This window comes from Prosopis cineraria, unplaced genomic scaffold, assembly GCF_029017545.1.
Source record: "Prosopis cineraria cultivar Desert tree isolate PC_DT_omini unplaced genomic scaffold, ASM2901754v1 PC6, whole genome shotgun sequence".
NCBI lineage: Eukaryota > Viridiplantae > Streptophyta > Magnoliopsida > Fabales > Fabaceae > Prosopis > Prosopis cineraria.
The window spans coordinates 4,850,052-4,864,817 of NW_026555337.1; the positions used below are offsets into that span (position 1 = coordinate 4,850,052).

A 14,766-nucleotide genomic window follows, 5' to 3' on the forward strand; every position below is an offset into this window, starting at 1 on the left:
GAGAGTTTGAAAATTACTTCCCTAAAACAAACCCTAACTTATAATTGTAGACAGGAAGAGGAAGGTTGAGGAAGACTTTCCTCAACAATTGGAAATCCTAAATCCTCTTAAAAATCCCACCAATGTGTGCCCTAATAAAGCAATACTCAAGCTCCTCATTTTCTCTTTTAAGCTCTATCTTTCCCTTCTGTTTCATAAGTTAGACTTGTGTTAATATTTTGAAAAATCAACCACGTGTAGTGCCATATGCAGTATATGTTGCGACATGTGGTACAAAGAGACTCCACTTTGAAATATGATCCATGCATCACGGTGACCTTTTATAAGCCATGATGTGTGGTACAATACTGCCTCTTCCATGTTTTCTTTCTCTTCAAGGCCCAACTTTGCTTTAGACCTAATCCTAAGACTACAACCACAACCTAAAAGGCCCTTTAACCCTCTTTAATCATTCACTAACCACATATCATATTAATTTATTTAATTACCCTCATTTTTCTTAATTAAACAAGGAGTTAATTTTCAGGATGTTACATATTTTATAATAAAAAATATTCCATCCATCTCAAGTTATAAGACACTTTTAGATAAAATCTTATATACCAATAAACCTCATTAATTACACTTAACAATCTTATTTTTTAAAACAAAAATATAAACTTCCAAAAAGAGCTATAATTTACTATATTGAAAAGAGAAAGATGAAATTTAATTATAAAGAGAGAAAGGGTAATATTAAAATTATTACGTTTAGTGAAATCTTAATTTATTCAAAGTATCTTATATTTTGAGGCAAAAAAACTCTTTTAAAAGTGCCATATAATTTAAAACGGAAGTAGTATTTAAGAAATGGTGGGACTCATTTATGATGAATGGTGTTAGGTGTTTTTAACATTAAGATAATGAGAGAGGGAATTTTTTATGTTGATGGATATAATTGACCCATAATTAAGTTTAAAATTCTCAGTAGCCTTTCACATATAATTAAGAGGTTAAAATGACTCTTAGTCCTATTTAGAACATGGTAATAAAAGAAAAGTTTAGTTGATTTTTTGAAACAATCAAAATAAAAATGCTGAAAAGTGATAAAAATGTCCTCACACGGTCACCCTTTTCTTCATTGGAAGGCCATTGAAGGGAATATAATTAATTTCCGTGAGCAACAATATAAGAATATTTATTGGGAAGCAAATTTTTTTCTTCAATTAATTATACAAGGAAAAATTTAATAGTAATTCTTTTTTAATGTAATTTCAAAGTTTATCACGTATTATTATTTTTTTTAAAAAAAAAGAGCACGAGTATGGAAAGCTAGCAATTTCATCCACAAGAACATTTAAAATAAAATAAGCTATTATTTATTATTTAATTTGCATAGGCAAGATTTAGTTTGAAATAAAATAAATTATTATTTAAATTCATTTTAAACAAATAACAAATCTAACGGTGGCTAAAATAAAATATATTTAAAAAAATTATTTTATTTTTGCCTTTTAAATATTGAAATATTATCGTGTATCACACCGGAATAAATATAGTTCACAGAAAGATATAATCACGACATGAAAATTATAAAAGTAAGACATTTGTTTAGATTTAGACAATACTGCGTCTTATACTTCTCCTCCATGTTTATTGGATTTCCTCTGTTTATCAATAATTATTTAAAAATAATAATGTAGTTCGATTAAAAGAAACCACTGGTTCATGTTACTCCAAATAGTTAGCTTTCATTTTCTTCTTTTTAATTTCCATTTCTTTTTCCTTTATTTTGATTAAAAGTACTTTCATTTAAGAACAAACAACATATTGGATAACCAGCCTCAATTCATGTGTATATACACATAAATTCAAAAATATAAATGAATGGTTATGTCAATAAATAATAAAATAATACACATATACATTAAATAATGACTTTTATAAGTTGTATCTATGTCCAATCTTTTGTCCGCATAGTTTTAAAATAATTTACTTTCATTATTTACTGTAAAAAATAATTTTTAATACTCAAATAATAAAATATGATGTTTATGATATCCTTGTTATTATCAATATAAGACAAAAAACCTCAACTCTACAATAGACACGGGCCACCTAGTTATTTTTTGATAAAGACAAAAACATGATTTCATTCATATATTCACTCACTTTTTCTTTTTCTTTTTTAATAACAACCAGAAACCAAAACTAATTAACCATTCCCTATTACTTCACTCTCTTTTTCTAAATACAATATTTTGCATAACAAAGTGTCTCTTTTTGGAATCAATCAAAATCGCTGACTAAGCATGTATTTATTCAGTAAAGTAACAGGACACACGAAACAATGTATTATGTGTTTTCCCCCAATTTTATGTTTTTTATTTGTGGTTTGGTTTAGCATGAACTAGCATGAGATTCAAACCCCTATTTAGTTGCTGCACTATATACAAAACAAGAAGAAAACGATGCATATCAAGGAGGCACTGTAATTTGGCTTAATTTTTGCACCTCTGATCATCCTCCAGAAGATCATCTTCAAATTTATCTAGACTCAGTGGCATCTCATGATATGTTTAAGAACGATCAACCGTTGCCATCTTACAATCTGGCCGCCAAGTTTCCTCCCAAGATCCTCTTTCACTCAGGCTTAAGCATGAAGGCATCAACATGAAGTTCTTCAACAAGATGTATCTATATGGTTGCACTCATAGGATAGCAGCCCAAAACTCGAATAAATGTGGCGAATTCCTGCAAGAATGATTTTGAAAATATGACAAAGTGGTCATGACAAGCAAATAGAAGGATCGGCAATTATTTATATGACTTTTTTTTTTTCGGGGGGCTTTTTTGTGGACCCTATTATTTGTATGAATAATACACGGTATCAGACAATACAAGCTGCCTAAGAAAGTAAAACATCACTATAGACAGAGATTGTACCCTTACTCGTAGACAGATGAAAACAGAATTTGAAGGTTGCCAAACAAAGTAACGGTGGAGCAATGATGGCCAGGTCGAACTCAAATGTTTAATATAGAAAAGCATCCAAAACTCTCAGCCACTAGGCGTGATTTACTGAGGAGGAATATAAGTAGTTAGCAAGGAGATTTAGGCTCAAACATTAATTCTGACATGTATCAAGAAGGCTGTCCATTTCCTTTAGTTAGTTTTAGCATGCTCCAATTTACGGACTGAGAGGGTTACTCTAGATCTGCTGCTTCAAAAGAACAGAGAAGAAATGAAGAATATGAATGGCAAATATTACAAGTGATTGTGTTATGTTCAAAGAAGAGTGAAGTTTTGAAGAAGTTCACTCATAGATTTACGCAGCAGCTTGAATGGAAAACAAGGATGCCTCGGATGGAAAACAAATGGAACAAAAGATTTGCCAAAGACAGCTTGAATGTTTGATTCAATAATTTTACCAAATTTAAAGAAACAAAACTTTCAATCATCAATTATAACTTCACCTCAAGAATTTTTTTTCAATTCATTGAAATCTTTATGCATGAAAATGGTCCAAATTTGTAGATATAATCTTTGTTTTGATTCACCTCATAGAACAGAAGAATTCATAATTTAAGCTTCAAGTAACAATATTTCTAAAACCTTAATAAGTCATAGAGCACAATAGTGTCATATAATTCATGTAGCCGACTCCACCTAATGAAATAAGACTTGTTGTTGTTGTTGTATAAATTTTATGCTCAAAACATTTGAACAGGAATTTATCAGTATTTCTCACTCAGCTTTTCTATAAGGAAAGTCAAATATAATTAGAGATTAAAAGCAAAATGCATAGCTTAAAGTCAATTTTGGTCAGAAAAAGAGAATATTAACTACCAAACCTGCAGATGACCTAGAGCAGTTTGTGCCCGGGGCTCAGCCATAGAAGCTTCAAAATCAATATAGAAAAGATAGTCGAAATACCTGAATCAGAAAGCATCATATGTTATCAAAATGTTTGAATTAGCAACATCAAAATAACTTTTTAATAGTAGTAGTAGTCATAGTAATAAACGCAAGAGTTGATGGGTAGTCAAGTAGGATGAGAAATCCTATCCCAAAAATTAGCTATTTGAAATGGGAAAACCAACCTAGTTAAATATCTCATTGAATATCCCATCCTACTCAATGTAAAACTCAGTATTTCATATTACCAAGTCTTTATCAGCTTTCAAGGGCTCGTCCTCAAAAATAGCATGGGGGACAGATAGAAATAAAAACCTTGCACTATTTGCATTGGGCACCACAAAACAAAAAAAGATATTTGGCATACGAAGTCCATTTAAAGATCCACACACATTGCAGATTAATGTCACTTTACATGGAAAAAATCTCAAACCAGGTAATTAATATGCAAAATACATGTGTGCGGGCGGGCGCACAAGAGAGAGATACAGTAACTCAAATATTACTCACTTAGCAGTTCCAGTGTTGGAGTCATCAACCACTCTTAATGGTCGATTTCTTTGTGGTCGACTTTCAATCTGAGTTCATAAGTCATATATTCATTAAACCTTGTAAAAGCATGTAATGTAATGAGGTAGGCTCTGAGAAGGAATGTTTTTTTTTTTTTTTTTTGAAAGATTACCTTACTCAAATTGATGTCCCTCAATGCAAACACTGCCAATGCCTTAAACAATACCCCAGGACCCTCGTCCAAACTAAACACTATACTTGTCTGAAATTAATAGATGATGTTTGATTCCACAAAATTTTGTAAGAAAATAAAAATCACGGCTACAGGTTAAAGGAATATTTACCTTGAATGGCTTATCAGCTCTTGAAATTATTGGATCCCTGGCAAGAATTAGATAACGACTGATAATTTCAGGATCATCCTGTTCAAGATGCAGAAATAGACAGATGAGCATTTCTTATTTGCCTTAATTTTCTTTGTGTAGTATAAAAATATGTGTCAATGGATAATAAGGATATTCCTCATACGCTATTTCCATTCTAACAGAATACGGTTTCTTGGTACTGGTTAACTATTTATCTTGTAGAACAATTCTTTAACTGGTGTCGTTGAGAGGTTAACACACAGCAAATGCATTACAGCTGCTTGATTGCGCACAAAAGTTGACAGGTTTTAACCAATTTAAAGAGATATCTTAAGAATTGCCTAACCAAAAATGCTTATAAGTCTGTACAAAAGGTGAGTAATCTCATTTAAAAACCATAATCATGGATATACAAGATATATTTCTCTTGCTTCTTCAATATTAACAGCATATGAGCATGGGACAGGTCTATACAAGATATATCATCATTCCAACCAGTGCACATTAACAAAGTCGAGCATTCATATTGGTCCTCTAATTTGAGAGTTTATTATCAGCATCAAGCATCAAAATAATAGATGCATTGACTAAAAAACAAATGGATAATTTCTGGCAATCAAGCAAACGATAATGAAAATATGTCAATTAAAGATATTTTGCTTCTGGTAAGGGATTTTACTTGGATTCTTTCTGCAAGTACATTAAGCCCATAAATTTCTGCAGCTCGACGACTTGCAATCGCGCCAGCTTTGTACAGGCCATTTGAAGCTACATACTGATGTCAAAAGAGCATTGAGAAGAGGGAAAAAAAATAAGCATTTGTCACTGAGATGTTCAGAAACTCATGAATCAAATGAGATAAATAGAGGAACTACCTCAGCAGCAGTAGCAGCATCATCAACACCTTCTCTAGCAACATTTAATTTAGTAAGGAAGGCATCACAAAGATCAAGTGCCTACAAACAAGAATCACAGTTGTTCAAAGCTATCTTCCAACCAGTACAGATTCGTGCGTCTTACAAATAAATAGTCCACATCTTCTGCCCCACTATTGACTAAGTTGAATGGTCAAATTTGAGAGAAGCACACATCATACCTTCTGTTATACAACTTACAGCAATTTCTAAGCTTTCAGGAAAAAACTTTGACCATTTTGGAACTTTAAATTTCTTTTAAAAAATAAATTCAACTTCATATTTTCCAAATTATAATACCAATATTTGCTCTTTTGCACAGATTTAGATGCAGTGAGAGTTAATGAAGATTTTTTCCCGCAGGTGAAAAAACAATTTGACACAACCACATATCAGAAAAAGCAGAAAAAGAACAACAATAAGCACCTGGGGATGGCTTAGAACACGTTCTAAGAACTCTGCTCTGACACCAGGTAGAGCTAGAAGGCAGAAATTAATTGCCAGCTGCACCTCACCAACAATGTGAAGCCTATGGCGAAGAAGTAAATCATAGTTTCGATGAAGGCTTCCTCCTGAAGTATTTTCAATGGGAATGATAACTTTGTCGGCCAACCATAACTCAACAGCCTGCTAAACAATTTTTCTATTTAAAATGGTTGGGTGTAAAGGGTCAGGATGATAACACAAGTTTAAAGTTATTTGCTTTAACGAAAAGAGAGTGTGTTGGCTGACAAAGAATATTTAAATTTATCCAGTTTCTTTTACTGGAGTTCGAGAGAGTTAAAGATTGAACTTAAATCAAAACCTTAAAAGCAGCTTCAAAATCACCGCATGGAACTGTCTCACAATTAGGGTATGCTTTTATTGCTGCGTCCTCGCTGTAGGAACCTGGTACCCCCTAGTTCAGTAATCCAAGCAATAAGGAATTACAAGCAGCCCATTAAATACAGTAGCTATCGTCACAAATATCATACCTTGAATGATATTCGAATTTCTGCACCATTATCAGAAGCAGACAAAATATTAGATACGGACAATGGTTCTGCAGCAAGTGTCAAAAAAATATGAGCAAAGCACGAAATCTGAAATTAAAACTCGTGACAGAATACATAATGAAGCACATACCAAAAATTGATAATTCGATATGAGGACAACAAAACAGTACGAGACTGCTAAAAAAACATGAGTTGATGGACTTCTTTTCAAGACGCCCAAAAAAATTTAGAACAATGTTTCTCAGAATTCAAGGAAGTGATCATAACGAGAAACAAGAAAATCATTTCATGGGGAATGAGTATAGCAAGAGTACAGGTATGCGAGGCACCCACTCAATTTCGGAGATGTTATTCTTAATCTATATTTGACAATATTTAGAAGTAATATTCGACCAATAAGTTCCATAATTATCTCAGCAAAATGGCAAAATTCCGTGCTCATTTATTGCTAATTCTGTAAGGAAGAACAAACTCTCTAAATCTAACATCAATAATAGTGGTCAGTGGTCTGTTCCCTGGTTGCCAAGCCTTCTTCCTGCAACTCATCAGCCTGCTTTGCACTTCGAAAAAACAGTGCATAGAATAGGAAGGGAAAAGAATTATAAACTCTTTCGCTGAGTAGTTTTTAATTAAGTGCCTACTTTCATATCATGCTTTCACATGCTTAAGCGATTTCTTTTTCACAGTACTCCACGAGAGAGGGTCAAGAGTTCCTTTCCACGATGAAGAGTATCCATAAACAATCATTCAGGCTCAAAATCAGTACATATCTGATGACTAAAAAAAGAACACGGAAAATGTTAATACTACATATCTTGGCAGTTGGTACCGCACCGGCCAACAACCCCCCCCCCCCAAAAAAAAAAGGCCCCAACACTACCTCTTTTTCCCCCTTTTTCATCATTGCAGCATCCAGCAATCTCAGTCCCCCTCCAATAACCCTTCACACATAAAGTAGCCAGTCCACTTCAAGACCATTACATATACGGACAATGGCAATTCAATCATTAGTTCAGATACATAGAACCATGGACTAGTAACAGCACTATATAAGTCAAATGCGTCGTGGCATTTATGCCCATTAACTTCATTTTTAGAGGAACTATAAACTAAAATGTAACACATCAAAAGAAAATAATAAAAGACAAGATAACCCACTTGGAAGCGAGCTTAAATCTTTCTGCAATCCCTTGGACATATCATGGCTCGTCTGATCAGCCATCCGCACAGTAACCTTATTTCTCCAATTGCGGGCCCTTTTCTGTCTACTCCCCCAATTCAATGCAATTCCAGGATGTTTAGTCAATAAATCACGCCAGCCAACTTGGGAAGTCGTTGACCCAGGTACCAGATAAGATTTCACAGCCATGGAGAGCAAAGGGATTTAGCCGAGACTGACAGTATAAGCAGAACACTGTTTTTTCCCCAAGAAATTTCGATAACCCGAAAAACTAGCCGACAAAATCTTTTGCTATTCCTCCGGCTGCTGCTGGATTGAAAGGGACTTGTGCAGGTTAATCGTTGACGCCCATCCAAGGGGCAATAATTTCTGGGAGCGAAGTAATTGCTCAAAGCAGGGGTGCACAATCACACTGAAAAATGACGACTTGCCTGAAAGTCATGTTCGCGGAGTATCGATATTATGACCGATGACTAAAGATGATACATTCACGACAATATTTCGTTGTTTATCGTTACTACCTCGGCCACTGCTTTGAACCAGTCGACGTGGCTGCTTATTGTTTGAAGCTCGCTTGCTTTGTGTTTTCCTGTTTGTAATGGAATGAAAGGTGGAGGTTAATAAAATAATCATAGAAAATCACTCATCAATTTAGGGTGAGCTGGTCATATTTTTAAGGGAGAATTTCATTCGTGGATTGGGATGTCACATAATTACAAGTTAGTCTAAAAAAAAAATTAATATCACACTACAAGATCAAGAAATTTATTTAAAATTATATTTTGTAGAGAAAAAATCAAAATGTTCTTAGAATAATTTTCCCAAAAAAAAAATCTACTGTTGCCCTAAAGCTCTGATGATTGGACCACACTAGTGGCTACTAGAGTTCAAATGGGTATAACATCTTTAATTTCAAACTTTAAATTATTAGTGTTTAAAAAAGGTAAATTGATAAAAGTGAGTGATTAATAAATTAATAATATTTTCATACCACTAATGAAGTTATTGAATTATTAGACAGTCTTAAAAGAAGGTTGGATAGAAGTTTGTGTGGACAGGATATCAAGTGAAGTCTAAAATTCAATTTGGCCTCATTGTGCCATTCATCATAGCAAATGTGTAGAATTTGAATATATCAGATCGCTCATACACATCATAAGGGGAGAAAGGAAGAAAAGAAATTGTGAAAGGTGACTAAGAAGGACCTTTCTCGAGCTAGGGTTCCACTCTTGGATCTATTTGAAGGCATTATAGGCTAAGGAAACTCATTAGTAAGCTTATTATTCCTCTCCTTTCCCCTTTGTGCTAATTCTTAGTAGTTTTAGGTAGAGTAGGTTTTGTTTTCATCTTCTCTTGAGTTTTGGCTAAATGCATTTTCTTAATTGGAGTCTTGGGGAGTTAAATCAATTTTCTAAACCTTTATTCGTGAATTTTATAGTGATTTGGAATTTTTGGTTAGGTTTAGAAAAATTCAAAGTGAAAATTAAAAGATTGATAGCAATATAGGTAGAAATTTATCATTATCTAAGTGTTTAGGTGCTAAATAAAATCAATGAATTATATTGAAAGTTTTAGTTTTGCTAAAGAGAAAATTTAGATATAGTGGGTACTCAAAATTAGGCAAAAAAATGATTTAATTAGAGTTATAATTAATTATTGTGTTTAATATTATAAATTAAATACTGATCGAGCCTTATTGAACTAGTGAACTCTTATAGAATAACCAAATTGCCACGGTAATCCTTTTTGTGACTACATAGTTAGGGTAACTAAATGATCCAATCTTTTTATTTGTATGTTTGGATGGTTGTGAAAATTACAAAATTACCTATATTATTATTTCAAATCAATATATTCTTGGTATGTATTTAACAGCCACTCAAAAGTATTATGTGAGATGAAGTGTAAGTGTGTGTGTGTGTGTGTTTATACCTATATGGGTTTTGAAAGAGATTTATGCCAAAATCATAAATGTACATACTTGTGAGATTGTATGATTTGTTATGATAATGGATAATCTAGAATAATCAACATGTGTGTGTGGCTATGTTGAATTGAATTATATAAGCATGATTATTGTGAAAGGGTGGGAGTTCATCATGGAGATGTGGATGTTATATTGTATGAAATCTATATGATATACTGGCATTGTAGAGGCCCTAGTGTTTAATTCTATTTTGTTTGAAAGTTCTAATACTATTTGAGATAAATTGGACATATGACACCCTTAATATTGAGAAGAGGAATTTATGGTCAGAGAATGGGTGAATGCGTCCTTGGCCAGGATTGCCTCTGATAATTGGTGAGCTTGAGCCAATTCAGTCACATTGACTTGGTTTTCTTGAATAGTTAACACACAAATTCAATCGGAGAAAATAAAGAGGGTATAAGATGATATGTATTGATCATGTATTTGTTATGAATGTGTATATAACACATACACATGTGATTATACCTCAATGATAATTGAACCATATATTTTCTTGCAACCTCACATGCTTATATATTTTTTTTGCACGTGAATAGTTAGATTAGTTATTTGGTTACTAGGTTCTTGACTCACCCTCAGAGTTATATTTTATAAGCGAAGGCTTTGATAAAAGCAAAAGGAAGGAGGGCTCTAGTAGGGTTTGAGGAGCTTGTGTTTGTATAACTCCCTATCTCTCTCTTTTAGTATTGTATAATGAATTATTTGTATATTATGTCAATTTAGGATTACGCATCATTTTGGTACACTTGCATGAGAATATGTGATTTATGGGTATCTTGGCCTAGGATAATGTAATTATAATAAAATTATTGTAAGATATCAAAATATTAGTGCAAGTTACAGTGTTATGGTATTTGCATGTGTATGGATGAATATGGTATGGTTGAGTGTGATTATGTCCACGCCCCTTGATTATATAAATCGAGGCCATGGCCAAATATGTCTGAAATGTATATGATAATATATGATCATTTAATTAGATATATTGTGGTCTACTTGAGTTGGTTTAAGTGATCCTAGGGTTATTAGCACTTGGTTAGTGGTTTTGGACACCCTTGAGTTTGTTTTGAAAGGAAAAAGAAAAATTTTGCACCTAGTGTCTAAATTTTAAATAATAAAGCATTTGGTTATAAAATCGATGCTAATAGTTAGGTAGTTTAAAAAGCTACATGTGAAAGCTTGAATTGCTCTAATTGGACATCAAATGGTAAAGTGGCACACTATGAAAGTTGGCCTAGAGGTGCTGTCATGATGGTGGCAATGTGTTGTAACGCAGGGCTTATATACTGTGACGCATTGCACAGTGAGAGGGCTTTTCTTTTTGTGCCATCTACTGTGGTGGACAATACATTTTAGGCGATGTTTGAAAATTGCCCTTTTGATGCTTGAAAGCGATGTTACTTGTTTCCGTGCTTCTTTTACTTCTTTTATGTATTTTTAACTATGATTTGCGCTCAAAAATTATTTTAAAATGGTCTTTTTGGATCCCAACTTTGAAAACTAATTTTTTTAACCCTTGTCTGATATGATAATCTAATATAAAAAATTATCTTAATCCTGATTATTATAGCGGAGTTGTATGCCTTATTCTGATAATGTCAAGGCAAATATTATAGTGGATACTAGCAAAATTAATTTCCCAAAGGTGGCTAAGAATGGGTCTAAACTCATAACCCTTTGGCTAACCAAGAGGATAAAGAGGACTACCAAGCCATTAAACATGCTCGTTTATATAATGTATAAAATTACATATATAATAAATTTTTTTTACAAATCTCTTGATTATATAGTGTCTCTTAACTTACATTACTTGTTAATTACGTAATTTTACTTATTAAACTCATAACACTGTCAGCAAAACTACAATACTTGTTAATCATATAATTGTGTTTGTTAATTCCTTACCAGAACTTATTAATTATTTAACTTCACTTGTTAATTGATGAGTCTCTCAACTATATTACATTATTTCTTATTTATGTAACTTTACTTGCTAATTATGCAATAAGACTTGCTAATTACTTGATTTTACTTGTTAAATTTGTGACTTCCTAAACAAAATTACATAATTTGTTAATTATGTAATTTTATTATTAATATCTCAATAAGAGTTGTTAATTACTTAACACCTGTTAAACTTGTGACTCTTTCAACTAAATTATATTATTTGTTAATCATAATAAATAAGAATCATTAATTACTTAATTTTACTAATTAAATTTATGACTCTTTTGTTAAATCCTGTCAATCACGACTTCAGTCTCAGAATACTTATAATGTTATTTTCATCGTGTCCGGTCGATAAAGTGAAAACGCATGGTATGGTGACTTGAGGAGTCTTGACTATAGTTGGTACCAACACTAATTAACGTGAAACTGGGCGAATTGAAGGGAGTTGCTATTAAAAGTGACCCTATACACCGAATGAGTGGAAAGGTAAATAAATTGATCACAGGAGGGCAGTTTATATTATATGGTAAAAAAAATCAATATCGCTGGGGCAGAACGTTATCATGAAAGCATTTCCAAATCAGATGCTGACAAAATTCCCGAATTGGATATGACAGTCAATTCCACCTCTTCATGAGATGACGCTAATTTGCTATATTTTTAATTAAATTTTATTCATGTAATTATTTATTTTTAAATTAATTTTATTTTTTTATATTCACTATTGTTAAACACCTTATAATAAATATAAAGTTATTCATTAATAAAAATATTTTTTAAAAAATAAAATGATTATATCTTCAAAAATTAAAAATACTTTACATTTTTTAACATTTAATTCTTCAAAAATTATTTTATATTTTTGAATGGAGGGAGTACTTAATTGGTAGATGAAGCCATCCCCACAATTTCCATAGTTATATCATATAACTCATCAATACAGGACATTAATAATTAATTTACAGTCATCAAAAAACATTAGTTAAATCTTAAATTTTTTTAAAAATTTTATTAAAAATTTTATAAAAGTACCTTAATAATGATAATTTAAATTTTAATATATATTTTTTAAAAAGAATAATGAATGAAGTAGGGATATAATAAAAAAATTAATTATAAAAATTACTCAGTACCTTATATGTTAGATCAAGTCAGGCTTTTAGAATATATTCTATAATGTAATCTTGAGGAGTATCTCTCAACCATGGCTGTTGGCTCCATCTAAGAAGATTTTTGGGTTTAGACAAAAATGTTTTTGAGTAAATTTGATGTTGTATCTATAATGACTATTTGTGGATTTGGTAGATTCTACAGTGCTTTGAGAAGATGAAGTCACTTTTGAGAAGATGCTGTTTCATTCAAATCCTTGCTCCAGTATGATAAGAGAGGTAGAAGAGTAAATGCTAATGCCAAATTGCCAACAAATAATGATGAGAGAGAGAGAGAGAGAGAGCAAGTTGAGACAAAAGAGGCAATCAAAATTTAAATTATGCCTTATCTAATCTTGTTTATAAGATAAATAACAGGATTTTTTTAGTCTCATTTGCAAGATATGTTATCAATTTTTTATTACAATTTTCTTTTTTACCCCCATTAAGAGAGAGGCAGAAATGAGAAAAAAATATGGATGGAAGAAAATGAGGGGAAAACATTTTCAAAAATAGTTTTTTTTAACTATTTTTGAGTTTTTCCTCATTATTCTATTTATCCCTACTTCTCTTCTCCATCAAGATAAATATTAATAAGAGAAAATATATTAATAAATTATCTATATTAGATATTGATAAAGTTGAAAAACTTATTGAATAGTTTACAAGTTTTAAATTTGTTCTTAATTCTAATAAATTATATTAGATATACTTTATAAATAAGATGGATGAAGTGTACCTGTATAAAATCACTTGTTTAGAATTGGACAACGTAGCTTAGGCCTCACTTGAATCCAAAGCTGGTTACGGAAATGGTTATTTATTTGGGAATTGTACGCTTTGCATTTTGCTAGAGTCCCAACTCAACACTACCCTAAGCCTGTGGGCTGTACTGTAAGTCTGCAACTTGCAAGGACATGGCCTTTTCAAGCTAAGTTTGGATGAAAGCTGGGAGACACCGGAGGACGCTATGTCTCTGCGTCCATCTCTCACTTCCTAAATTATGCTTCCTGCGCAGGAATCACCAGCAGGGGTCACGTTTTATCTTAACTTTTTATTTTTTTATTTTAATAAAATATAATGATTATATATTTTTGGTCTTCTAAGTTAAAATATTATATAAGTTTTGAAACACTAAATAAAATTCTCATTTCAATTTTATTATAATCTTTTATGCATATATAGTCTATCTGTTTTAATAATTTAAAAATATAGTTGTAATAAGATTTACTTATTTTCAACAAGATAATATTATACTTACTCTTAAAATATTAATGCTATTTAATTTTATTTTAATTTTATAATTGATGAAAGAAATTATAATAATTATTACTAATAAACTTTATCAAGCACTGCATCAAAATTTTTAAGATATATTGAATGGTATATGCATATCTAGCATAAAATTACTCATCCGATAATTAAGATGTTATAGTTAAGATATGTTATTCTGAAAAACAAATTGCATTTTTTTTTGCAATAACCAAGCTATTGAATTTCATTATATATGTGCTTTTTTTGGTAATAACCAAGCTATTAAAAAATGAATAGTTTTTACTATGATATACTTAGATCTCATCAACATAAAAAAAGTGACAATTGAGCATTATTACTATGTTGATATATTTACTCACTATAATTATCAATTGAAAGAATTAAATAATAAATTCAGTGAGCAAATAACAGAGTTTTTTAGATTGAATAAACTTTAAATTTCAATCATGCATTTAAATTATTCAGTGCTCATTGGAAAGATAAAATCTTCACCAATTTAATGATAATTTATAGTGAGAAGAAAATTATTAAAAATTTTATCA

At 31.4% G+C, this 14,766-nt stretch overlaps 1 protein-coding gene across 9 annotated transcripts; it reads right to left on the reverse strand.

Moving 5' to 3' along the window:
- Positions 1–2,259: 2,259 nt before the first annotated feature.
- On the reverse strand, positions 2,260–8,428 carry LOC129314272 (arogenate dehydratase/prephenate dehydratase 1, chloroplastic-like). 9 transcript variants are annotated; one of them, XR_008594064.1, is made up of 12 exons: positions 7,840–8,428; positions 6,661–6,680; positions 6,492–6,584; positions 6,113–6,316; positions 5,648–5,728; positions 5,452–5,547; positions 4,752–4,829; positions 4,580–4,669; positions 4,408–4,475; positions 3,829–3,915; positions 2,932–3,060; positions 2,260–2,733 (listed from the first exon to the last, which is right to left on the reverse strand). XR_008594064.1 is itself a non-coding variant. In XM_054957659.1 (11 exons), the coding sequence occupies exons 1-11, from the start codon at positions 8,048–8,050 to the stop codon at positions 2,691–2,693; spliced, it is 1,119 nt and encodes a 372-aa protein (XP_054813634.1). In that variant the 5' UTR covers positions 8,051–8,428; the 3' UTR covers positions 2,260–2,690. The 9 variants fall into 9 exon arrangements, 4 of the variants coding, with proteins under 4 accessions (XP_054813634.1, XP_054813632.1, XP_054813633.1 ...); XR_008594061.1 differs by having other exon boundaries at positions 6,661–6,728; XR_008594062.1 differs by having other exon boundaries at positions 2,926–3,060; positions 6,661–6,728.
- Positions 8,429–14,766: the final 6,338 nt, after the last annotated feature.